The 27,778-nt window shown below is 39.7% G+C and overlaps 1 protein-coding gene across 1 annotated transcript in view; it reads right to left on the bottom strand.

Annotated features, from left to right (window-relative positions):
• Nucleotides 1-328: 328 nt before the first annotated feature.
• The window catches only part of LOC136867402 (chromosome partition protein Smc), a 78,776-nt gene continuing 51,326 nt past the window's right edge, over nt 329-27,778 (bottom strand). Inside the window, exons 6-7 of the mRNA XM_068227085.1 lie at nt 11,998-12,157; nt 329-467 (exon numbers count right to left, since the gene is read on the bottom strand). Coding sequence (XP_068083186.1) covers nt 345-467; nt 11,998-12,157 — 283 coding nt within the window. The 3' untranslated portion in view covers nt 329-344. The remainder of the gene's footprint in view (nt 468-11,997; nt 12,158-27,778) is intronic.

The following is a 27,778-nucleotide window of genomic DNA, read 5'->3' as shown; positions in this document are numbered from 1 at the left end:
GTCGCTCTGCCACTTCACTCAACATCACTCCCGTGAACGCACTTAACCCTGGCGTGGGAGGAAAAATGCATCTAGCGCTCTCAAGCAGCTCCTATGGGAGTTGTTATATCACTACTCCACAATAAATTTTCATGCATTGTGAGTTCATAACTCAAAAACTAACATTTCCCAATTTACACCACTTTGACTCCCAGTGGCTCGTATGTATCTGGACCATGCCCTATAAACCCAAATGTTTTAGAAATATTACAAAAACCTGAGTTGTGAGGTATGATAATTTGGTATGGAATGACTTGTGGTTAAATAAATATAGGACCAATTTGATAAATAATTTCCAAGAGCATTTATTCAGAAAATACACGTCGAACCTCCTTTTCAGCTTCTTCTTTTAATATCCTCAATTCTTCTCTCTCTTTCTCTGCAATTGCAGCCCATGTCTGGCGGGTTTCAAGAATAAATGCTTTACACTGGAAACAACAGACATTTTGTTGAATAGCATGGTACAGAAACAGATTCTGAAGAAAAGGAACAATATCAACAATAAATACAGGTTTATAGAATGTTTGATCCATTTGTACATAGGTTATTGGAGACTCAAAAAGATAATACCAATATAATGGTCCGTTATTGGACATTATACATTTTCCAGCCAACTCATTCCTGGTGCCAGCGTTTTGCCCCCGTGTGCTAGGTTGGGCTCATCACTTGGTACCTAGCACACCTACCAAGACGCTGGCTAGTGCATACCGCGGAGGCCACTGCGTAGGCTACTTGAAGCCACCGGCAGTGCCAATGCACTTGTCCGGCAGTGCCATCTCTGAAGCTATGCAACCATAAAAAGGTATCTGAACGGGTCAACACAGCCTGGTTTCTGGTCCTGAAAACTTTAAATCCTGGATGACACTGTGGCCCAGGCAGGCCACGAAAAGCAACAGGTGATCAGTTGCCTCTCTCCACTAGGACAGGTCGACCAACTCCAGGCTCCACTCTGCTTCAATCACTCGCTGAAGAACAGTCATTCAGCAACCGCCCGCCCCCTCCCACCACCATAGCAGAACTAGGCCTGCACTATTCTGAGGTGAATATACGACACCACTCCATTCCACCGAGAGCTTCATAGCCATTGAAGTCATATTCGGAATGCTTGAAGATTCAGAACGTAGTTTTTGGTGAAATGTTGGGACCATCACGTGCTCCTGGGCCACGGCCTACAAGCCTGGAAAATATACAGTTTATAACGCCGGCTGTGAAAGCCTCAACTGGAGTACTGACTTGAAGATCCAGTGCAGTGGAACTCCCAGTGGATTGGAGGAAGTGATTTGCCAGAGAAACCTGTCCAGGAAAATATGAATTTTAATCCATAGTAACTCGGCTTGACTTTCTGACTGGTAACTGTAGGAAACATTACCGCTCCATGTGAAGCTTATACGAGTATCACATGTTTTACATCACACTGACAGTCTTATGGTGACGATGGGAGAGGAAAAGGCTAGGTGCTTGAAGGAAGCAACCGTGGCCTTAATTAAGATACAGCCCCAACATTTGCCTGGCGTGAACATGGGAAACCACGGAAAACCATCTTCCGGGCTGCCGACAGTGGGATTCGAAACCACTATCTCCCATACCGGATACTGGCCGCACTCAAGCGACTGCAGCTACCTAACTTGGTAGCTTGCATAAGTATAGGTGGCAGAGTGCATGTAGGATATTATCTTAACCCGTGAGGGGCCGCTTCCAGTTGTCTGTTTATTTTGATCAATCCTTCCGTGAACACTGTTTATTATACTTCCTACCCCTCAATGGACTCGTCCACACTTCTGTCACACCACTACTATCCCTATCCGCTCCTTCAGTGAGTGACAAGCTGTCTATCCAGCCCTTTCGTTCACACGCGACTCCTCGAGTTACCTGTCTCAGTTTTACTCAACCATACGCGACTCATGGCATGGACTTGTCTATAATGAGGAAAGTGCACTGTTATCATTCATTTTTCAGTAGAGGGCGGAGCATTGTCTAGATGTGTGTTAAATTAAATTTAACATCATTTTAAAAGTATTTTCCATAAACAGAACTTTAATTTTTATTTTCAATTTCATCAGCAAAAGGCAATCTCATTATTATAATTATGTTAAAAAGTGTTTGTGTTTAAACAGTATTATCTTATATTAGTGTAACAATAAATAGCGTATTAAGTAAGCATTTGATGTTTTATTGATTTCCAGTCGAAACAACCGTACGCGACTCCTGACGTTACACTCGGCAAGCGACCCCTCGTGGGTCGAACCGTTTTTAAAGAATACACTGATGGAAAATACATATTGTAGAATGTATTAAGGATTGTTATTAAATTCTCTCGCTTACTGTGCGGTTCATTTTCACTATCTTTAAGTTCATCGGTCCATACACTTTTCTAATTAATGAACCATAGAAACAATACCGTATTTACTTGCGTATTAGACCCCCTTTCCCCTCCACTTTTACAATTAAAAAAAATACCGGGGAAGGGGGGCGCGTCCAATATGCGAGAACCTCAAGTTCTGTGCAGTGAATACATGACTTCTAGGCTATAAAGAGGTATAAATTGTACATGTTAACGTTCTATACTATCCTTTAACAATCTTACAAATGTATTTGAGTTATACTGGCTATTTTCACCAGAAGGCAGCATTTCTAAATGTAAAAAGACAAATGATGATCACGATATTTAGAGTTTGTTTTGTTACCACTACTCATATCATGTCATTCGTTTTATCTGATTAATTCCTCTGATGGGGTTGACGTCAGTAAGGGCATGCGGTCGTAAAAACTTGCTACGAAGATTTGTCTCGCTTCATACTTGACACCGTAGAGAAAAGGGATAAGGGTATTGTATTATCATATTATGCAATAATGATACAAAATAACTTAATGACCAGTCATTTGTCTCTGTCAGATGAGCAGTAGGTCTACCACACAGTAAACTTGATCACGGCTTTCATTTGAATTATCGTCTTGCACCACCAACTTCCCTGCTACTGGCGTGTCGTCATCTTCACTGCCATCTCGCCAGCCATGCACTGTAATCGAGAGCATTCCAGGTTCCGTCTTTGAACATTTAAAAATAGTTTTGTTCCCGACTATAGAGTCCAAACAGTGTGAATGGTCTCTGATATTTGCTGTTGGTGTATATGTAGCAGAAGCCACTCTTTCCAAATAAAACCGTGCTATCAAAAGTGTGTCAAACCACCAGCTGATAACTAGCGTACGTTAGAGTTGCACTACCGAATGTAATACCTAGTGACTGGAAGCACTCTTTTGATAACTGCGGTTAATGAAAGCCAGGCCCTTATTTTTAAAGTATCGTACTGTATATTTCATGCTTGTTCTTTACATTTATCACATTAGATTTACCTGAACAGCTGTAAATGAGATAAGAGGGACCGCATTGTTTAGGTTAGGTATGCTATTGCCCGGATAGTGCCAAAAGTTCCACGACGGTGAGAATAAAAATAAACTACAGGAAAGTTTGCTGCATTTATGGATATCTACAGGTGTGGCAGTAATGCTTTTTATTATCATAATGTTTAATTTCATACGTTCGGTGTCTATTTTTTTTATTAACGCACACCTATGTTTTGTTAGGCGTTTCCAAAAATCGTTAATAAAAGTGGGGACATAAAATCATTATTATTTGTTAGGTATGTTGGCTAATAAAACAATCGTTATGACTGGATAGTTTTTATTACGTTCTAAACTTACTTCTCTCCAAAACATACCTATACTGGTCCGATTTACGAGATATTAAACTATTACTTTGTTAATGATCTTGCCTGCTGTATAAATAGCAACAACCGTGAATATTAACTAAAGTAAACTTGTTTCCTCATCCCGAGGTGGTGCAGCTCTTTTTAGACATGCCTGCAGGAGGGGAATTACATGTACCATTTTTACCGCTTATCAACCTTCCTGCCATTTGTAAATCTCTGGCAGTACTGTACCGGGAATCTAACTCGGGCTGCCGTGAACGGCAGCTAATTGTGCTAACCATTACGCTGGCAGACATTCTTAACTACAAAAGCAAAACACAGACATATAGCATGACTGATGCATGCTTGCAATGCGCGGGTCAGGCACAAAACTATTAACCTATTTATGCAACTTAATCAGAGCTGCAGTAGGCCTACGCAATGGAGGCAGACATTTCTTAACTATGAAACACAGATGTACCGCAAGATTTCAATGCATGTTTTCATTGCGTGGGTCGTACGGATGGAACTATTCACAAATCTGTGCGATGTCATCAGAGCTGCAATAGAACTTGTACTCTGTTCGAAGCTGCTTCTCTGATGAATTACGTTGGGGGTCTTGTATGCAAGATTTATTTTTTTCATTTAATTCGTCTCGAAAAGCCAAGGGGGGGTCTAATACACGAGTAAATACGGCAATCATAAAATCGCTTGTTGCGAGTTATCTACTGAAGAGAAACACTTTCCTGTTTAAGCAGCATATCAATTTTTAAGGGCCATCCGGATCTTTGGACGAATGGTCGGCGCCAAGTCCTTCAAGTACAGAGGGGCCTGGTTCAATTACTGGCTGGGTTGGTGATTCTAATAGCGTCTGGCTAATTTCTGATTTGGGGACTGGATGCTTTTGTTTGTCTCAACATACTTGTCTTCATGCACACACACTACACTACACTACCAACCATCACATAAGCACACAAGAGTGAATATACATTCCTCCACGTAGGACTAGCATTCGGAAGGGCAACCAGCAACATAAAACAGTCCACATGTGCAACACAGATCGCACCGACGACCCCATAAGGATGTGGGAAACATTATGGCAGGAGAAAGAGATTCATTTTTAAGGGTCCTAGCCACACAAATTTTCAACTTGCAGTATTTTTTTAATTATACCTACTCCCCTGGTAATCTAGTGATAAATTATATGGACTCAAAACTACTGAACCAATTCTGCTGAAAATGTCACAATTTGTTATTACCGAGAGGGTTTAGGAAGTGGTTTGAACGAAATCCAATACATAGTTTTTTATTATAAGGAGTAATTTTATGTAATTAATATAATTACAAATCCGCACCGAGATTTGGATAGACTTTGATGGACAGATTGTCGCTAGGTGACAGCGACTTACTATGTATCATGACAGTCTGGTAAGAAATGCTGTATATGGGACGATGGGAACAAGCTGCCATGTTTTATGAAGTACCTTTCTTGCTAGGAGGTTCATGACCATGGCTGTATATAGGAGGATGGGAACGTGCTGCCATGTTTTATGAAGTACCTTTACATAACTCTTCCTAAACCAACGGAGCACTTTCAACCAAACTTGGTACACTAATGGCTTAGAATCTGGAGACAAACATTGTGGGGGTAAGAAACCCCTAGCATCCCACGGGATAGGAATGAGAAGGGTATAGCATATAAAAATAATAAAAAATAGTGTCGAATCCATAGTTTTTGGGGTCGCTGAGGTGAATAGTGACAGTCTGGATGCTGTTTAAGTCAAATTTCAGCTCCCATCAGCATAGGGAGCGAGAAGAAAATGTCCAAAAATGACGGGAATTATGAATGAATGTACTGTATTTACGCGAATAATCCCCACATATTCTTTAAAAAAATTTGAGACACGAAATTGGGGTGCGGGTTTCATTTGCGTTAAGGTTGCAAACACGCTCCTGGCTCACCTAGTTTCCGATGCTGAGTGTCCAGTTATGATTTGTGCAACCGTAGATGGAAGAAAACGGTCCCCGTATGTCATATTTAAATGGAAAACAATTCAGACTTTTAATTCTAAACTGACTTAACATTTAAAAAAAAATAGTACTGTATTTTACAGAGTAATTTAAATTGAAAATTTCTTCATGTCATGATAGAATGAGTCTTCTGGAACGTGCAGGGGTAGCTTTCCACACTTTCACTCACTTCAGTGTGTCTATAGTGTGTTTCATAGTTGAAAATAGAGTGAAATCGTAATTCTTTTGTATTCAGCGTTTTAAGGAACGCCACAATATCACATAGCAGGCAGTATGCGGGAAAGCAGAATCCGAAAAAACTGGCGAGGGTTGGCATTTCTGAATTACAAGACAGCTGTTAATTCGAAATCACGTTATTGGAAGTCCGATTTCTGTATTACAAAGACTTTGAATTAACAAGGTTTTACTGTATCGCAAAACTAACATCAGATTTCGCCGGTGTGTCTAATTCAAGTGTTTACATTGCATGAAAATAATTATCTGCCACCGGTCGTGTTACTGTCCAGTAAGGTTTTACGCATTGTATTACTATACAGCACGTATAAACTCTTTCCAAGTCGTAGAAATCTCTTCCTGCAGTTCACTGACGTATTTCACACGTTCACCGCCTTTATGATCGATTCTGCTTGTTACCTACGAGCAAAACTTTCCGGAAAGTCATGCAGTAGCATGGCATATCGAAAGGCAGTGGCAACACAAAGCGAGACAGCTGGAAATTAGCTTATATTGATATCAACATTTCTTCAGCTTGCTTGTCTAATGAATGCCAAGAAAGAAATGAAAAGCTTAAGAAAAGATCAAGAACTCCTAAATGGGGTAGTACGGAAAACATAAGCAATTTTAAATGAATCGGTGTGTTGAAATGGGTACACATTCCAAAATCCTTACTTTTCAGGAGAAAGGAAAAACCGTTTTGTAGCTAAAAGAAAGGTTTGATAAAAAAAGTTTCTATTAGGCATTTATACATCAGATATATGTGTATTCAACTACAAAGTATGGAAATCATATTACGTACGTTTTTCAAGTTATACCATTTTTTATGTCAAGGAATAACTCCCTTTTTATACTCAAATTTGAGGAGGATCTTTGTAGAGGCAGATAATGTATAATAAACTCGTAATTTCAAAATTCTATTAACACGTTGGGTGCTACGTGCCGCCATATGGCGTCACACCATCTCAAATTTGAAGACCACCGTGACGCCATCTCAAATTTGAAGACCACCGTGACGCCATATGGCGGCACACCGTTCTTGAAATCAGAGTTGGCGTGACGCCATATGGCGGCACAGTTGAGTTTCAGGCGATGCACCGTAGATAATCAGCTGTGACATCTATGCGCGTAAAATTGGTACTACGTGAAGGGCGAACTTCAGGGTCTATTCCAGCTATGTATTTTTAGTCTATGCCACCATGTGGCGCCACAGTATTCTTCCGAAGCCACTGACTGGCCAGTGGTCATTGGCACAGGTGAAAGCGCGCCAGGCGGTGTTTATTCCTCGTTTAGTACGTATTATCACTCAGTTTATATAGTTGTGCAAAAATATAAAAAAATGGAAGATATTGGTAATAGTCTTACGAGGGAACACATACATGTGTTACACTCGGATTCGGTTGAAATTTGGTAGGAATATTCGTGGGAGGCAGTAGAATGCTAAGGTGAAAACTGCATGTACCCAGTGCAAGTTTAAATGCCAAAATTGAACAAATCAATAGTCATAAAATTAGAAGTGCCGCGGGAGTATCGGGGTGTGGTGGAGAGGTAGGGAGGAGCGAAGCAGCGGATGTGAACCAACTGGGCTGCGTCGAGCTGCGCTAGCAGCCAGGTAGCGTATGGTTAGCGCGTTCTCCTTAACTTCCCGATCAGATGTGCAAAACATAAATATGAAAATAGCACATGAAACAAGTGTACAAAGGACGATGTTTGAACAACAATGCCAATAAGGTTTGAAAAATTACGAGTAATTCCCTCCATGGCAACTTAGAATTTCCATCGGGCATGCCGAGACGCATATTTTCATTGTTTAGAGTTATCAGAAAACTGTTTACAACAATATGTAATGTAATATAAGTACTTGTTTTGCATTTTACTAGGTTTTCATAAATATTGCGTTAATTTGAATTAGCAAATAAATATCCCGTACTTGAAATTCGTATTGCACATTCCATGTCAAAAAATTCTGTGACACCATATGGTGTCACGCTATATTTTATCTTTCCTAAAAATTGATGTGACACCGTATGGCGTCACACATGACCATGGTATGGTGAGAAAAAATTTACTTAGTACATCATATAAATACATCCCAAGATTATATAAACAGACTACAACGCGTACAATTGCTTTGGCACCAGCGGAATGCAATTCAAAAACATGCCTGGCACCAGTGGAATAGTGTGCTACAATCGACTCGGCACTCAACGTGTTAAGCAGCGACACATCATTAAACAAAAAATTTGCCCAACCATCAGTTCTTTTATAGTTATTCATTGTCATTCTGTCTCTTTAAAAGTGTTTTACTTTACTAAAATGTCTAGCCTCCATAACCCCTAAATGGTGTGTCTTCTATGTTTAAAATATCGTTAAGATCAACATTATCGTCCATTCCTTCAATGGTGAATGGATAAGTTGAATATTTCACCACGATTATATTACTGCAGACAGTAAATACCACGAAAATAAACTGCTCACTTGTTTCTTTTTTCGATACTCGCTGCTATACAATGCTTAAACAAGGGTCCTGGTCTGTATAAGCAATTCAATGAATAACTATAACAGATGTATACACAGGAGGTTTATACACGGTTTATTAGTAACGAATTTCACATAAACGGTTTATAAACCTTGTACAAAAGTTATACACCGTTTATTAGTAAGATGTAAGTAATTTAGGAGAGGATTCTAGTGATGCAAGAGACAACAAATCTTCCCATCTACAGGGAATAGAGCCTATTGCAAGTTCAGATTAATGAAATACCTGTCACGTAAGTAGGCCTACTTGCTCATTTTTGTAGAAAATATATTTCATAGCAGTCTTAATGTATTTTTATCTCCTCAGGAAAAGCAGTTATATCCGTAAATTTACATGTTCATATTAGCTTAAAGACCATGTGGACCTCGCGGAATGATACAAAATGTTTATACCTACATTACTCTTTTGATGGAAGGAATTTTAGTACACTTCATTTTTTTTTTTTTTTACGAGCCTTCCTAAAATGAGGCTGCGGGCATTATTTGGATAAATACGGTATATTCCAGCGTAGCTCTCAACAAAACTAGGTACAAATATAACTTAATATCTGGAAAAATATACTGTGCGGGCAAGAACGAAGAAGAAGGCGATGCCCCATCGCTCCGCTTTCGCCGACTGATGCCGCTCCCGGGGCGAGCCTCGTATTTATGGAGGTTGGAGGCTCGCGTGTACTGAAGCCAGCACTTCCCGGGTGGAAGCATCCGCCAGGTTGTCAGCGGAGGCGATGGGACACCACGAGAGGGTGACCCCCCCCTTCTGTGCCATAAGCTTTACAAAGGCAATGTACAAGCATAATACATAGTTATGGGCATGGAGTACAGCTCCGCGCCCGGACTAGAGGGTGTACTGGGCGACGGAGCTGTCGGTGTACACATTGATGTGGGTGATGAGCAGGTGCGGCATGTCCTGGAACAGGTGAAGGGAGTCCAAGATGGCTGCACAGGTCTCCGCCATATTGATCTTTGCCACTTGATGGAACACCAGAGCCACCACTGTGATGGACCAGGGTGTTGCGCCTGTGTAGATGTCGATGATGCGATGGCCAGGATGCATACTGCGAGGTGTGGCAACGAACTCCGGAGTGAGCAACCGTCGGACCCAGAAGAATTTGCCTGCAAGAATGTGTGTACTCAGAAAACTGGGCCAGCACATGATCCAGGCTAGCCACGAGAAGTACCCAGCTGTCTGCTGGAGCTGATATGCGGACAGAGTAGGGAGCATGCACACAAGGGAGAGGGCATGTCGCTGTGTTGTGTGATGCATGGTTACTTCTTGGGCTTGGATGTCGATAGTGACTCCTACATAAGACCTGGTTCATCAGGGCGGAGGGCTTGGTGGGCCAGAAGACAGTCTGCGCATCCCGTGGGCGAAGCAGGTAAGCGCCACGGGACATCAGTCTGGTAACGTGTTTACCACAGGTCATCGAGGATCTTCACCAACATGGAATCATCGAGCGGGGTGAGTGTACATCGGCCTTCCCCTGTTCCTCGTCCCCAAGGAATCCGAGGCAGCGCGGATCATTTACGACCTCAGCGCTTGGACCCCCCACATCGATTGACCCCACTTCTCGCTCTGTGGCCCAGCGCAGGCTGTCACCTCCATTCCTCCGCACCATCTAGAGTGCAAGCTGGATCTCCGGTCTGGCTTCTTCCAGATTCCCCTCGCCCCCGATATCCGCCATCCTTACGGTATCCTATACCGGGGACGGCGGTATCGGTGGACTCGCCTGCCGATGGGGCTAGCCTGGCCCAATCCGTCATGCAATGCTGGGCCACCGCAATGCAAAAACTCCTCACCCGCGAGTTCGGCATCCAGATGATCCCGTATCTAGATGACTGGGTCATTCACAGCCCTGACCTCTCATCTGCCTTGATGCAGCAGATTGAAGTCTATCTTACTCACATTTTGGGTATCGCTATCAACTACGCCAAGTTGGTCCTGCACCCGACACCCATCTGACTTAGCTGAGAGTCACTATCGACATCCAAGCCCAAGAAGTGACCATGCATCATGGGTTGGCCCAGTTTTCTGAGTAAACACGTCCTTGCACGTGAAATCTTCTAGGTCCGACGGTTGTTCATTCCGGAACTCGTCACCACACCTCGCAGGATGCATCCCGGCCATCTCAGCATCGACACCTACACAGATGTGACACCTTGGTCCACTGTGGCAGTGGCTCCGGCGTTCCATCAGGCGGTAAGGATCAACATGGCGGAGACCTTCGCAGCCATCTTGGGCCCCCTTGACCTGCTCCAGGACATGCCGCACCTGCTCAACACCCACATCAACGTGTATACCGACAGCTCCGTCGCCCGGTACACCCTCCAGTCCGGGCGCGAAGCTGTACTCCATGCTTACAGCACATGGGGCGGGGCACCCTCTCGTGGTGTCTCATCGCCTCCGCTGACAACCCGGCGGACACTCCCTCCCAGGAAGTGCTGACTTCAGTACACACAAGCCTCCAACCTCTATAAATGAGGCTCGCTCCGGGAGGGACGTCAGTCGGCAAAAGCGGAGCGATGGAGCATCAGCCCAGGGGGCGAAATGTAAAAATAATTTAAAACAACCGATATTAGCATCGACCATAGTTTTTACGGTTGCTAAGATGAAATGTAACACAATGGATGCCGTTTAATTCCAAGTTCAGCCTCCATCGGCATGCGAATTGAGAAGGGGTGAACTTGAATGTCCAAAATGACGGATACCTGTGTTGAGTCCACAGTTTTCGGTGTCCCTAGCCTGACTGGTAACAGTCAGAGTGGCAGCTGGAATTGTGTACATCATATCTATTGCACGAGGCATAAATACATGCAGTTATAACTGACTTTATTTGTTAGAAATGATCAGTTACTTCCCTGACAATCTGGGCTACCACAACGAAATATTTTACCGCAAAATTATAATCTGAAACAAACTTTAAACAGATAACAATAACTAAATTTACAAAGGAGTCCGCAACATTAGACATCACAGTAAAGATAGCTGCAAAAAAGATATCTTCAAACAGTTAATACAAATCCTAAAATTAAATATTCAAAGAAAGTGCTCGAGCAGAACTACAGCTAGTAGCCTACAATAATCTGAAGAAATTGGCTATCTAGCACTGGAAGAATTACTGAAATTCGCTGAGATTACCTTCAGTATTCAAATTCGCAAACTTCTCTTTATAATATTAGTACAGATAATTTTCTTTTTAAATACAAGAGGACCGAACGACAACATTACTACGAGGCCGTGCTTGGATCACATTTATACAGACGATGGCAGACAAGGAACACACAAGAAAAACTCTACGAGACTGTCTTAAGTAGGAACTTGCACATGAAAGAAATAATATGGCACTGTGATTTTGCTATGGTCAGGTTTTTTTGAAAGACATGTCACCCATCAAAACCCTGCAGAAGCTTTTAAGTAGTTCAAATTATTTTCACCACCACTGCATGAAAACTGGAATAAAGCATATTTCTAAATGTACATGTATATACATACTCTCTCATTTATGAAGTTGTATTCCTTCCCTATAGCTTGCAGTTCTTCATTGTGCTGGGTGCTTACACCAAAATACTCTTCACGTAGTTTCTCATTAGGGACCAACTCCTTAACCCTAGACCGCAAGTCAACAAATGATTTTGAGATCTCTTCTTCCTTCCTGAAAAAGATGGAGATTTAAAAGCAAATCATATTTAAGTTTCTGGATTATAGTACATAAGAAATGTTAATGCTGTGAACAAAAATTAAGACACACATAATAACAAGCAATTCAATTTGCAAAGCTCTAAATAGGTGATAGCACTAACTATATCAAGGTCTCCAACAATATTCTAGATAAGCACTTTTATTGCAAAGAATGACATGTGACAATACTCTCAAAAGTCACAGGAAATATAAACTTGTAAAAGGCTAGAGAAGGCACAGGTACTTTTATCCTCCTTTTTCGCATAGCATCTGAGATCTATTACAGAACTATTTAAAATTGTTTTACTTGAGTCCGCCTTGTCAACACACCTTATGATAGAAAACTATTTATTTTACCATACATGTTTCGGGAAATCATCCATTCCAATCATCAGTGTTGTCATTTCATAGGCGGACTCAAGTACAACTATTTTACATAGTTCTGTAATAGATTCAGACAAGTCAATATGGATTAAACAAACATATTAACCTATTATGGTTAAGTTTATCAACATTAGTATCCGAGAGTTTTTCAATTTTCTTGTAGTGTTACATTTCTAAAATTATCCTGAAATTTTGGTCTTATGATCTTTCTTAAAATTTTCCTTTCTTTTAGCTTGAGTTTCTCCATCTGGCCTTTGCAATTAATGTTTAGTGTTTCTGCTGCGTATAGTGCTTTTGGTTTAATCACTGTTTTATAAAGTTTAATCTTGGACTCCCATAAAAGGGATTTCCTGTTGTATGTATCTTATTAGTTGGAAAGCCACTTCAAGTTTATTTTTCCTGGATTCCATTCCTTTGCATTCCACAGCAACTAATCCGTTCTCCAAGATATTTGAATTCTTTTACTATTTCGATCTTTGGTTCTTGGACTATGAGGTATTTATGTGGGTGTTTGTCACGATTCCATTTTTAATTTTTTTTTTTTTTTTCAAAGGAGATGTGAATACCTATTTTAGCTTCTTGTTTCTCTAGTTCAAGGATTTGCTGCCTTGCTTCCTCAATTATTTCAGCAAACAAGGCCATATCATCTGCAAAAGCAATACAGTTGATTTTAAGGGTCTTCTTTTTGCAACCCAGTCTAATTCCACTCTTTATATTTCTGATCCATTCTCGAACTACTTTCTCAAGTACACAGTTGAACAACAACGGTGAGAGCCCATCCCCGTCGTACTCCCGTTCTTATTTCAAAGGAATCTGATAGTTCCCCACGATTTTAACTTTTGAAAACTTATTTGTGATAGTCGCTTTTATTATATTAGTTGTTTTCTTATCAAAACCCATTTCCTCCAGTACTGATAGAAAGGATTCTCTATCAATCAAATCATATGCCTTTCTGAAATCAATTAAGGAGATTACTTCATTGCCCTTGATTTTTGGTATGCCATAATGTTTTTTTGATGTTTAGTATTTGTTCAGAGCATGACCTACCATTTCTAAAACATGCTTAGTATTCCCCAGGTTCTGGGTCCAATTGCTGCTCTACCCTGTTTAAAAGGACTTTAGAAAGAATCTTGTATGTTACATCCAGCAATGATATTCCTCTATAATTGTTTGGGTCTGTTTTCAAGCCGTTGTTGTGAATAAGGCGGATGATAGCTGTTTCCCACTATGGGTATCTCTCTTCAAATTTTATCGAAAACACATTGAAGGGATGTAATTGCGTTTTTGTCAGCTTTTTTCCACAATTCAGCCACTATATGGTTTCCTCCAGACGCTTCGTTGTTTCTTAGTTCTGAAAAGATCCTTTGTAATTCTTCAGTTGTCAGCGGTTTCTGAATCTGGCTTTTCAAAGTTTTTTGAGATTTATTCCAATTTTTTTGAGGATTGGTTCACAATAATTCATCAATAGTTTCTCTAAGTATTTTCCTAGTAACTTGCAATTTTCTGTGTTATTGTGAGCAATGGCCACATTTACACCCCAAAATTGGAGGATGGGTGCTTTGTATTTCGATAACTTTTGCTTGAAAGTTCTGTAGAAGCTTCTCATATTGTTTTTGGTAAACTCTTCAATTTGGAGGAAAGTTTTGTTTTCATTTGCCCTCTTAACCCTTTTTATATTTTCTACCAGTTTCTTAAGTGTAATGAAATTTAGTCTGCTTTCTTCTGTTTTCTGCGATTGCCAATTTTGCCAGTCTTTATTTCTAGTTTCAATGTGTGCATCGCATTCCAGCGAGCACCAGGCATGCTTTCTAATTTTTATTGAGGTGCTACACATAGAGCCCTGCGCGGGTATACAAAATAACATCAGCACCGTGGATACTGTAACTATTTAACTACAGTATATTACACCCAAGGTACTGAAACTGATAGATCTATTGATATAACACAACAGGCTTGACACCTCACACCAGAACCCGTAGCGTCACAGGTTTATGAGGGACTTTCTCACGCGACAACAATACTGACCTATTGACCTTTGTTCCTATCTTCAATTAATTACGGGTAGGAGCCAGTTAGGCTTAGGTCACATTTACAGCTTTTTGGTCTCGAGGCTCTTTATATATCACCATTCTCTCATACCACCGTCAAGGGTCGCCTAACCACAAGAAAAATAAAGAATATACGAGTGAAAATCAATAAACATCATTATTTAGAAATTATCCGCAGTACCATACAGTTTGCATCAGCCAAGACACTAACTTCGCGGATATCCGCATCTGTGCAGGGCTCTAGCTATATGTTCAGCTTTAGTAAGCAGGTTTTCCTTATTCTCCCAACTTTGGGTCTGAATTATTTCCGTTGCTTCTGTGAAGTCATCTGAACTTAGTATTATTCCCATGCTGTACTTCCAGCCCTTAATTTACTTTGTATTTCCTGTTTGGGACGACTCTGAACTTAATTTTAGAGAGGTAATAGTCCGAATCCGAATTGGCACCCCTGAGTACTTTAACATTCATTAAGTTATTTCTCTGTGAAAGGTTTTCTTGATTGCCACGTATAGTTGGAATTCCCCTAGATAGGGGTTTGGGGACACTCAGGTCTTGTTTGCATGATAATTTTTTGAAAACTGTAGATTTAAGAATTAAATTGTGTACCTTGCAAAGTTCTATTGGCCTGATGCCATTTCTATTCGTTCTATTGCAGGCAGGATAATCTAACTTCACTTCACTAAACACACAAAATATTATTTTAAAAAGTTATTGCAGTCACAGGGTGTTCATGTTTATGCAAAAACATTGTGTTTGAGGCTATTATTAAATGTCTAACAAATTTCTACTTCCTATCTAAATCAATTTAAATGTCAAAGTACCTTTCCATGTTGACATTCTATCTTGTTGAAGTTTTCATCTTCACTAAATTATTTTGAGTTTATATTTGTATTACATTCGTGCTTTAGCTCTGTTTTTAACATACTAATCTCCTGTTTGTCTTGGGAGCGTTTGGTTCTCAAACTTTCACTTGCATGAAAACCAACGGTTAGTTGTTACGTGTACTGACTTTCTTATGATGTCACTCTTTCATCATTTGACTTATTTAGCTTTTTTCTAGTTATTTTTTGCTATTTTGATATGTATACTTTTTATAGCCAATTCTGTTAATGTTGTACTTTACACTTGTATATCTCTGGTCTAATATCTGTAATCTGCTTGTACTTGTAGTAAACTAACATAGCTGGTGGTGATGATATCGTGAAGAGGCTAAAAAATGATAACAATGACTATTTTTCATCAGGAGACGACAGCGGAAAGGAAAAAGCATCATTCCAGGCTCTGCAAAGTGTGCAAAGCTCATAAATTAAGGTCGGAAGTCAGGTGGCTATGTAGAAGACATGGCGTGCCACTTCATCTGATTCAAAAAATATCACACAATGATTCACTGATGAGTGAAAAACAGTTACTGAACATTATGCAACTACATGTGACAAACAGCTTTCTAAAAGTGTAAGACTTTTTTAATAATTCTCATTAAACCAAATAATTGCATAATTCTCAACAATAAATGGAGTTTTCTGTCCCTGCAAGTGGAACAATTGTTCAGGTTCCAATGGGTTGAATTCGTGATAGTACATAGTTCTTGCATGATGCTCTATGTATCATAAAGAAGTTTGCAGAAAGCCACTGTTAATCCATGCTATGTAAATGGAGACACTGGCTACGCTGGACTTGGAAGTAGTAAATGTAAAATATTCCTCCTGTGTGGAAAGGGTTATTAAATGGTATAAACAGCAAGTTAAAATAAAAGTAATGAAAAATGGACACAAAAACATAGAAAATATAGCAAAAATTCCAATGATTTATCATGGCCATATTTGAAGGGTTCAGGTGTAAAACAGGGTATCTGACCTGGTTTGAAAGGAGCGGTTAGTCTTTTGGTATCTCAACAGATGGTAGCTGTATACAGACTCATTTTTTCTGGTAACTCTACACCAGTTCATGTAAAACATGGTATGCGAGGCAAAATTGGTGCTAGCAGTAAGTTGAAGTTTGACTGGGAAAATGAAGTGTGCAATACTGCAACGCTTGAACAGCTTCTAGTGAGTGATTAAAACTATATTATTTCTGATAAAGGACCCAGCCTATCAGAGGAAAATGGAAATGAACACAACACTGTTAATATCCAAACTGAGGTAAGAAGATTTTATAACCTCACTTTTCTAGTTTGCAAGCAGATGGTGGTATCTACTGCAGTTACCATGTTGTACATGCATAGAAGTATCTACTGTAGATAGTATGTTATTCTTGCACAGTGTGACCATATTACACTCCACAAAAGGATAGATTGCATAAAATTTTGTGCAGATTTGAAATTAAGGTTTTTATTATGAAAAAAAAAATAATTGTAAATTTGTTGCTTATATATGTTTCATTTATTTTTCTGTGATGATCCTCTCAGCTATGACAAGGACACTAGAGGAGAAAGATGTGAGAATAAGAAACAGGTCTGAATCAGGAACAAAAAAGTTGAGAAGACAGCAACAAAGGTCCACCTCACCTGCAGAAACGAGGAAAGAGGCAAGAGACGAAAAGTTGGCAACCGGGTCCTGGCTGTAACTGCAAGAAAGCATGCTTTCAGATATTCAGTGAAGATGACAGAAGGGACATTTTTCAGAACTTTTTTTTACATATGGGAATTTATGATTTTCAGAATGATTGCATACAAGTACTTTCTTTTTTGGAATTTGCTTTACGTCGCACCAACACAGATATGTCTTATGGCGATAATGGGACAGGAAAGGCCTAGGAATGGGAAGGAAGCGGCCATGGCCATAATTAAGGTACAGCCCCAGCATTTGCCTGGTGTGAAAATGGGATACCACGGACAACCATCTTCTGGGCTGCCGACAGTGGGGTTTGAACCCACTATCTCCTGGATGCGAGCTCACAGCTGCGCGCCCCTAACCGCACGGCCAACTCACCCGGTCATACAAGTACTTTTTTTTTTTTTTTTTTTTTTTGCTAATTGCTTTACGTCGCACCGACACAGATAGGTCTTATGGCGACGATGGGACAGGGAAGGGCTAGGAGTTAGAAGGAAGCGGCCGTGGCCTTAATTAAGGTACAGCCCCAGCATTTGCCTGGTGTGAAAATGGGAAACCACGGAAAACCATTTTCAGGGCTGCCGACAGTGGGGTTCGAACCTACTATCTCCCGAATACTGGACACTGGCCGCACTTAAGCGACTGCAGCTATCGAGCTCGGTCATACAAGTACTAGACACCAAGAGAAGTCTGTACGAAATCCCTGTGAACACGTATTTTCACCTACAGAATGGGAACATGTTTTAGCCAAGTGTCAGAAAAATTATCCAATGATTGTGCACCGAAAGACCGTAGAAGAGTTCTTAATGATTTCGCACATGCAGGTGAAATTTCAACCAGACTCCATCAACATCTTCCGGAGACAAGTAGTCAGAAATACCGGTACTGTGAATCTGTAGCTTTTAACTTCAGATCCAGGAATAATGCACGTATCAGAATCACGTTGTGCGGAAATGGGACCTATATAATTAAAACGACGAGGTCGACAAGTGCAGTTCCTCAAAAGCTTCAGGTGTACTCTTCCAGTTCTATGCTAGAGACTCCATCACATAGATGACACTAACAAATACATAAAATAAAACAAGCAAATAGTAGTTCTGATAAGTGTATGCCACAAGCCTGTGTAACATGGTATCTACCATTTTCAGTGTATGGTACTGGTTGATATTGGAGGTTTCAAAGAGTAAAAAAATACTTTATGTATGATATTACTAGCGTTGCCTTATGCAAAGTTCAATTAAACAGTAAGACTAATATTAAATTGCTAACTGTCCTAAATGTGTAGTTATATTTTTGTAAATGTTTGCCTTTCCGGTAACTCCAAAGCACTAAAATGTCACCATGTTTTACACCCAAACCACTCATTTTTTGAACAGCAAAAGCAATTTTCAAGGGTTGGTAACTTGAGAATACCTCACGAAGTTTGAATGCCCAGAAGTATTCAAAGAAGTGAGATTTCATTCTAGTAGGAGAAAGACCATAATTTGGGAGAGATCTTGTTTCCTACTAAGTGAATCAAATACAAACAAGAATTATTTTTTACAATTTTATTGAACTCATGAAGAAATACACAACAAGCACCTCATTTTTCTACACTGCCTCCTCAATGTGACATTTTTGTCACCGAATTGCCAACTTTTTGATGCTGTCCCCGAAAAAAAAAAAAAAAAAAAAAATGTGTGTGCAACCAGTTGCGCACCACTCCTCTACTGCTGCATCATCATGAAATCACTTTCTTCTCAGTTCTTCTTTCAGTGATTCAAACAAGTGATAGTCACAAGGTAAAAATTAAATGGTATAAGGCTTTTAGTGCCGGGAGTGTCCGAGGACATGTTCGGCTCGCTAGGTGCAAGCCTTTTGATCTGACGCCCGTAGCCAACCTGCACGTCTTTATGAAGATGAAATGATGAAGACGACGCATACATCCAGCACCCGTGCCCGGGAAATTAACCAATGAGGGTTGAAATTCCCGACCCTGCCAGGAATCAAACCCGGGACCCCTGTGACGAAAGGCCAGCATGCTAACTATTTAGCCATGGAGCCGGACAGTCACAGGGTGACAAATCTGGACTGTAAGGAGGGTGTTCCAGAGGTGTCCAATGGATTTCCTCCAGTTTTTCCCATGTTCCAACAGCAGAGTGTGGCCTTGCATTGTCACGCAGGTTGCCGGCAACGTTTCTTGCGATATGCAGCTTTTATCTCGACCAAAAGATGGCAGTAATAGGATGCATACACAGTCCTTCGTTCATGCAAGAAATTCACAAGCAAAATGCCCACACAGCCCCAAAGAACAGTTGCAAGCACCTTTCTAGCATAAAAGCGTGTTTTGACCTAAACTGGCCCAGCTGCACCTCATTCCCACCAGTCCACGCTTGCTTGTTTTGATACCGGGGTGTATTAATGGACTTCAATACGGAACAAAAATTAAATTTATTAGCTTATAATTATAATTAGTCACAATGCAATGCGAAATACCATATCCTTCCTACACATAGTGATTCAGATGCCTCTGAGAAACATCCTTGTAGAATTCTTTCTATCATGGGTGGCATGACGGGGAACCCACAAGACAGACAATTTTCAAAGGTCGAATTAATCACTGATGATGGCTAGAACACTTCAAAATCTTATTCCTACGAGCAAAGCAATGTCAGAAATTTGTATGCGCCATTCTTCTTCAATTAGGTCATATACAGCACGAATGTTGTCTGCAGTGATGCTTGTAAAAGGTCTTAGGTGGGGCTCATTTTCCACTTTTTCCCATACTGCCAAAAATTGTTGTGCCATTGATACACCTGGGTTTTTGAAAGGGTTGCATCCCGAAATGTGCATGGAGCCTTTTCAAAATTTCCAAAGCTTGGGTGCCTTCTTTAGACAGAAACTTGATGATGTGCTGCGCAACCGACGAACCTCTTGTTCGCTCATGGCATACTGAAGTGAGCAGACACTCTTTTGCATGTGACTCATTAAGGCACCTACTCAAAATATCCCCACCAACATCCTCTCAAAGGTCCACCCATTTTCGTTCACTATCAGAGCTGCTAATTTTAAATTCCATTTTATATTTGATGCACCTAGTAGTACTGTGCCGAAAATGTAAAACAACTAACGAATTCTTAAGGAAACTCCATCATTCATGCTGACAATATGAAAAGAAAAAAACTTCATAAATACATTTGACAATGAAATCTGAAATTATGCGATCTGCCTCCACTCTGATGTAGGCACTGAAAACAAGCAGCATGTTGCAGTTAATCTATAACCATTAGGTTCTTTCACTATAACGAAATATGTTGCAGTGGTTCTAAAGTCTACATTTTTTGCGCTTTTCTCGTAATTTTTTAATGATTATGCATGTGCCATCCACATGATTGTAACACAACAGGCAGGAAAACGAACATGTTAGAAGTCGCGAATGTAAATATTTTCAAATTATTTTAACCATTATGGTTTGTTTTTGGTCCGTATTATATCTATCAACACTGAAAGCTCATTGGTAAAGTTCTATGTCCACATTGTCAATACTACTAAAAAGCTAATCTATATTAATAGAATATCATGCATTTCAAGAATATCAGTTATAATAATCTATATATTGTACTTTATAGCTTGACAGGGCATGTATTGGAGTGGGTACAGAGAGTGAGAGAATTTGTTTTAAATGAAGTTCTGCATTTTTAAAACTTTCTTTTTTACATAGAGTATGCCCCCATTGGAGCACTTTAATCAGTCATATACATTAAAGTCTAATAGTATTAAATAGTCAGCTTTTCAGTTTCTTCTTCTGCTCCCAAAACTACACCGTCGGACCTGGCCGCCCTTTGGTTGTCAGTAATGGTGTACTTCCTTCGTTCAAATGTTACGAGTTTGAATCGTAGGAGTTTGTTCCTTAGAACCCTCCTCTCTGCCTTCACAATTTGGAGCATTGATACATTTAATTCTTCTACATCATTCATGATCTCTGTGAACCAAGTGTTCTTTGTTTTATTTTTCCAGAAGTAACTAAACTGCTTCACTAGTCAGGTTTCTGGCAGTCTGAATATATGACCCCAAAAAAAAGCCAATTCTTTTCTGCACTGTATCTATTATTGATTTGCTTTCACGATATACCGCTTCATTAGGTAATAATCTCCATTGGCCATGAACTTGGTGTTTCTTATTGATGCTGTCCTATTGATTCTTCTATCTACTTTCTGCAATTTATCGGTTGTTGATTTAGTGTTCAACTCGAAGAATATTTCACTAGCATAACTTGCTTCCGGTTTTACAACTGTAATGTAATGTCAAAATTTAGCATACATGGAGAGAGAATGTTATTAATAAGTTGGCCAGGTGATTAGCTGTGCTGTTTTCAGTTTAGTGTTCTGCTGTCGATCAATGTTTTCTCTTTTGTGTTCCAGGTTATAATTTATTCAAGATATTTGAATTTATTCACAATCCTAATTTGTTTGCTATCGTCGAAGTGAATGGCTGGTGTTTCAATTCTGAAGGTCGGCATCATTTCAGTCTTTTCAAAAGAGATCTGCAGTCCGATTCTTGCAGCAATTTTCTCAAGTTGTTCAATTTGAAATTTAGCTTCTTCTATACTACTTGCTAGTAATGCAAGATCGGCTGTGAATGCTAGGCAATTAAGTTTAATATTTCTGCCTATCTTGCTGTTTGAATTGACATTTCTCTACCCATTCTCGCATGACTTTCTCCAGGGCATAGTTAAACAATAATGGCGAGAGTCCATCTCCCTTTTACAAAGGTAAAAAGTTGAGTGTATCCTAGTAATTCAATGATGTAAATATTGTATATTGTGCTAATTTTGTTTCTACCATGTCTCTCTTCTGTTTTTTCATTTGTTCCTTCATTATGTTTTTTGGCAATATTTAGCTTGTATTATGTAAATTATTTAACCCCCCCTTTTCACAGAAGATGGCTCAAGCGAGCCGAAACAGGTTTGAATTTGACTACTCCATCTAATGATGGAATTATATGAGTACTGAATTAGGAGGATACACTCAACTTTTAAACTTTGTAAAGTGAAAACCGTCAATACAGAATGATTCTAATATCTTGTAATGTCCATCTTTCTGTCGAAGTCCAGTGTGGATTTCAAATGGCTCTGACTTTTGACTTAGTATTCTTAAGAGTGATTCCAGTAAGACTGATGAGTTTTTAGTGTGAACCAAATTCTTTAAAAGACTTTCAGTAGTGATTCACGATGATTACTGTCATAAGCTTTTTTTGAAGTCAACAAAAGTGATGATTAATCTCTTGTTCCGAACTCTATGGTGTTTCATGATCCGCTTAAGACTGATGATTTGATCGGGACAGCTTTGTCCTGGTCGAAATCCTCCCTGGTATTCTCCCAGTTCCTGGTCAAGTTGTTCCTGAATTCTTGTATATACAATTTTAGATAAAAACTTGTAACATCAAGCAGAGATATACCCCGATAATTACTGGAATCCGATCAATCACCTTTTTTTGAGCAGTGGCTGGATTATTGCTGTAGTCCATTCCTGTTTGTTTATCGTATAAAGTCAAGTTCAAATCACCTCAATACAGTGGAAGATGGACTGAGCGTGACGTTTCTCTGTCTTATGGCTGGCAATGTCCCACGTTGCTCTGCTACTCCTCCCGTCCTCACCATTGAACCACATACACTACATAGAGGGCAGCTTTAGATGTTCTTGAAATTAGAGAAGTTCTTGAGGATCTTGAAGGTCTCAGAGTTTGGGACACTGAGCTCACTCAGAAGGATAGCGCGAACACACACGCACGTTTAAGCTCCCTGGACATATTGGACAGATTAGTCTGAGGTGTAATTTTTTAACTAACTTTAATCGTTCCCACGAAAGGATTAAAAAAAGAAAATGCAAAGATGCCGTGTCGAATGTCAATGGAATCTAAAATAAATGCTGCTTTAAGGTACAAATAAACTGGTCCTGACATGAGAAAAGAAAGAAATTAACTTTCATGCACCCGAATGTCAATAGAATCAAACCCACATCCTTCTTAACGTTACACTTGGCACAGTTTATTGGAGTGTTCACACGAAACAAATACTTCACTTATGCTTTTTAATGTTCGAAGGAGATAACTCAACTATTTGTAGAGTTTTACTGTTTTACGATTCTTTGAATGTACAGCAGAACCTCGATAATTCGAAATCGGTTAATTCAAAATCCTGCCGATTTTGAAGAAGCTCTCGTTCCCAGAAACATAAGGTATGGTTTTGCATGTTATTTAAATTGTTTAATTCGAAATACGGATAATACATAATTCGAAGAACAATGTCTGTCCCATTACCTTAATTCAGACTTTTAATTCAAAACTGCCTTTACATTTAAAAAAAAAAGTTTTTTAGAGTAATTTAAATTTGAAATTTATCCTCATCATAATAGAATGCGCCCTCCGGAACGTGCTGGGGTAGATTTCCGTACTTTCACTCACTTCGGTGTGTCCACAGTGTGCTTCATATTTGCTAAGTTCGTGTGTCGGGCACTTTCCGTGCAAGTAGAGGACGTCTAAAATGCATTCAGTAGAGTAATCCAATGAATAAAGGACTTGTTGCACAAGGGAGCCAGATTAATTTGTCCTCTTCTTTGAATCATGTGTTTTTTCTTTCGATGCGTGAGGTTATGTTTTACAGTGATTTATTTTATTATTTGAATAATGTAAATGCATCTTGTTGGATACATTTCGGGAATAATTTTTTCCAAGGCACTTGAAAGGTTTAAACTGTTAATCCAGGTGATTGCGTGCATTAATGCGCCTTAGAACACTTTGTGACACGGCAAGGGTTCGCATGTCTGAATTATGAAAGAAGTACCATAGCGGGAAATCGTACAAGAATAGAGTCACTGTACTGTGTCCTAATTCAGAAGACAGAAGCGACAGACTTTATCCCCTCGTCATAGGAAAGTTCAACAAACCACGATGTTTTAAGGGCATCGGGTACTTTCCGTGCAAGTACAGGACATTTAAAATGAATTCAGTTCAGTCATCCAATGAATAAAGGACTTGCTCAGGGGAGCCAGCATAGATTTCTCCGTCTTTGAATCATGCTTTTATTTTTTCTTTCGTTGCGTGAGGTTATGTTTGTCAGTGAGTTATCCAAGTGAATACTGTATTGTGAATGCACATTGTCGGATACATTTTTTTTTGTTATTTGCTTTACATGTGCGACGCAAATAGGTCTTATGGCGACGATGAGGCAGGAAGGGGCTAGGAGTGGGAAGGAAGCGGCCGTGGCCTTAATTAAGGTACAGCCCCAGCATTTGCCTGGTGTGAAAATGGGAAACCATGGAAAACCATCTTCAGGGCTGCCGACAGTGGGGTTCGAACCCACGATCTCCCAAATACTGGATACTAGCTGCACTTAAGCGACTGCAGCTATCGAGCTCGGTCAGGTTGGATACATTTTGGAATTTTTTTTTTTTCCATGGCATTTCAAAGGTTTAAACTGTGAATTAAAGTTAACTGCATGCAGTACGGTTCTTAGAGTATATATATATATTTTTTTTTTTTTTTTGCTAGTTGTTTTACGTCGCACCGACACAGATAGGTCTTATGGTGACGATGGGACAGGGAAGGGCTAGGAGTGGGAAGGAAGCGGCCGTGGCCTTATTTAAGGTACAGCCTCAGCATTTGCCTGGTGTGAAAATGGGAAACCACGGAAAACCATTTTCAGGGCTGTCGACAGTGGGGTTCGAACCTACTATCTCCCGAATACTGGACACTGGCCACACTTAAGCGACTGCAGCTAGCGAGCTCGGTAGAGTATATTTTTACGCAGCAAGGGTTAGCATTTCTGAATTAAGAGTTGGTGCATAATTCAAAATCACGTAATTCGAAGTCCGATTTTTGAGTCCCAACGACTTTGAATTAACGAGGTTTTACTGTATTTACAAAGGTTACTCAACACTGCTATGACACTATAAATGGCAGATAATTCACTTTGGTACACATGAATTTAGTTCCGTTCACATGCACCGTTACGCAGACATATGAGAAGAAGGTAACGCAATTAGACTATTATAAAGGAAGGATGGCAAAGGAATATAAATACAGAAAGTTGGAAGTCAAGAGAATTGTACGTGAAGAAAAAGAGAAAAGTTGGAAAGAATTTACAACTAAACTGGAAGAAGATAGTAAAGGGAATATGAAAATAATATATGGAATGGTAAAAAGTAAAAGATCAGATAAAGAAGCAATTACAGCTCTGGAAACAGCAGATGGGAATATAGTTCGCAATATGAAAGATATCACGGATACAATGGGGTAGTACTTTGACAAGCTCCTAAATGGCCCTAAAAATATCTCTGTTGAGGATGTAGGACAGAAAACAATAGAGGAAGATATCCCAATTACATGGACAGAAGTAGAGCAAGCTCTCCATAGGATGAGAAGTGGTAAGTCAGCAGGAGCTGATGAAATTACAGCAGACATGATTAAAGCCAGGAATACAGTGGCTGTATAGAGTTCTCAGAACAATATGGAAGGATAACAAAATACCTGAAGATTGGACAAAAGGTGTGATAATTCCTATCTTTAAGAAAGGGAGTAGAAGGAAAAGTGAAAATTACAGAGGCATTACCCTCTTATCACACAGCCTTAAAATTATGGAGAAGATCATTGAAGCCAGAGTAAGGGATATACTAGAGCCTATCTTAGAAGAGGAACAACATGGCTTTAGGACTGGAAGAAGCACAACAGATCTGATATTTGCTTTGAGGATGTTGGCAGAGAAACACTGGGAAAGAGGAAAAGACCTAATTGTGTTTTTGGACCTTGAAAAGGATTATGATAATGTTCCTAGATCAACTATTTGGAAAAGTCTTAGAAAACTTGGTGTACCGGAGTACCTTATTAGGAAGATCCAAATGCTATATACAGTACTAATTGTAAAAGCTGTGTCAGAATTGGAGATGGTCACTCTGAATGCTTCAATACAACCAAAGGAGTACAACAGGGAAGTGCCTTATCACTTCTATTCATAGCAGTTATGGATACCATTTTAAAGGAACTAAAAGGAAAAGGTAATAAAGATCTTTAGGCTCTGGTGATTGCAGACGATGCGGCAATATGGGATGAAACAGAGAAGGTAGTGCAAAATAATCTGAATGCATGGTGTAAGAAGTTTGATGATTATGGTATGAAATTGAACCCATCAAAAACAGTAGCATTAAAAATCAGCAGACATAATACAGAGTGCAACATAAAAATACAGGGCCACCAAGTTGAAGTAGTACACCAATTCAGTTATTTAGGAAGTGTAATGGCTAGTAATAACAGAGCTGAGATAGAAATAAACAGAGTAACCAAAGGCTCTAACTTTTACAGTACCATTAGATACCTACTATGGGATGAGAAAGTCCCACAAAGAACAAAAATGATCCTTTACATGTCATATTTCATTCCCATCTTCACACATTCTCTGGAAACCTGCACACTAACATCAAAGGATTGTAGTAGGATTCAAGCCTGTGAAATGAAATCCAATCTAACCTACGTCTAAATGAATTGATGGAGGAAAGACTTAGGTCATCTAGACTTAAATGGTTTGGGCATGAATAGCACATGGTTACCATGTGCTTATTTGAAAAGAGAAAAACAGGTAGAAGACCAGCTGGAAGACCAAGAAGATGGATGGACCAACTGAGGGAAGACGTGGAGAGAAGAGGATGGAATTGGGAATCGGTCTTAGACAACGAAATGTTTTTGAATAGGCAACTTTGGGAGACGCTCGTTTTCAAACACCCTACCCGGCTCGCTGGAAGGGCAAACCGATGATGATGAATACAGGAAGGAAATGAGTCCCATTCACTCACACTGTCATGATTATGTTCAAACACTAATAATACCGTATTTACTCGTGTGTTAGACCCCCCCCCCCCCCTTCTCTGGCTTTCTGAGACAAAGAAAATGAAAAAAAAATCTTGCATACAAGACCCCCCCCCAACGTAATTCTTCAGGGAACAACAACGATTCCGCTTCGAAGCGGGTACAAGTCTTATTGCAGCTCTGATGACACCGCACATATTTGCGAAGTTTTGTCAGTACGACCTACGCAATGAAAACACGCATCAGTCACGCAGAAGCAGAACGTTCTTCGAATGATGAATTATCCCTATTTCAAATTAAACAATTTAAATAACGTGCAAAACCGTATCTCGTGTTTCAGGGAACGAGAGATTCTTCGAATTAGGTGGCATTTTGAATTAACCGATTTCGAATTATCGAGGTTCTACTGTATTTGGAATCTCCTTTAAAAACAGAGGAATTTTTTCTTTGCAAACCCCACATGAGGGGGTGGGGGTGAAAAGAAGTGAAGAAGGGGGTTAATTTTTAAAATGAGTATAGCTCAAAAACTTAACATGTTGCACACAAAAATTGGTATTTGAAGTCTCCTTTAAAAATAAAGAAACATGTATTTTTTTGTTTTCAACTTGAGAGGACTGTTTCTCACATGTAGAGTTCGAAGTCGCACAGTCATCTTAGCCCCAAAAGGCAATACCACAAACGTGGTTTACAAGTTTCTGGGGTAAATGAAACTCAAATTATTGGTGAGTTTTTATACTTTATGGAATTTAGATAATATCCAAGGAATGATTACTTTGTTAA

This window comes from Anabrus simplex, chromosome 3 (genome assembly GCF_040414725.1).
Source record: "Anabrus simplex isolate iqAnaSimp1 chromosome 3, ASM4041472v1, whole genome shotgun sequence".
NCBI lineage: Eukaryota > Metazoa > Arthropoda > Insecta > Orthoptera > Tettigoniidae > Anabrus > Anabrus simplex.
The sequence above is the reverse complement of the archived record's forward strand: the minus strand, read 5'-3'. Positions and strand labels throughout refer to the sequence as shown.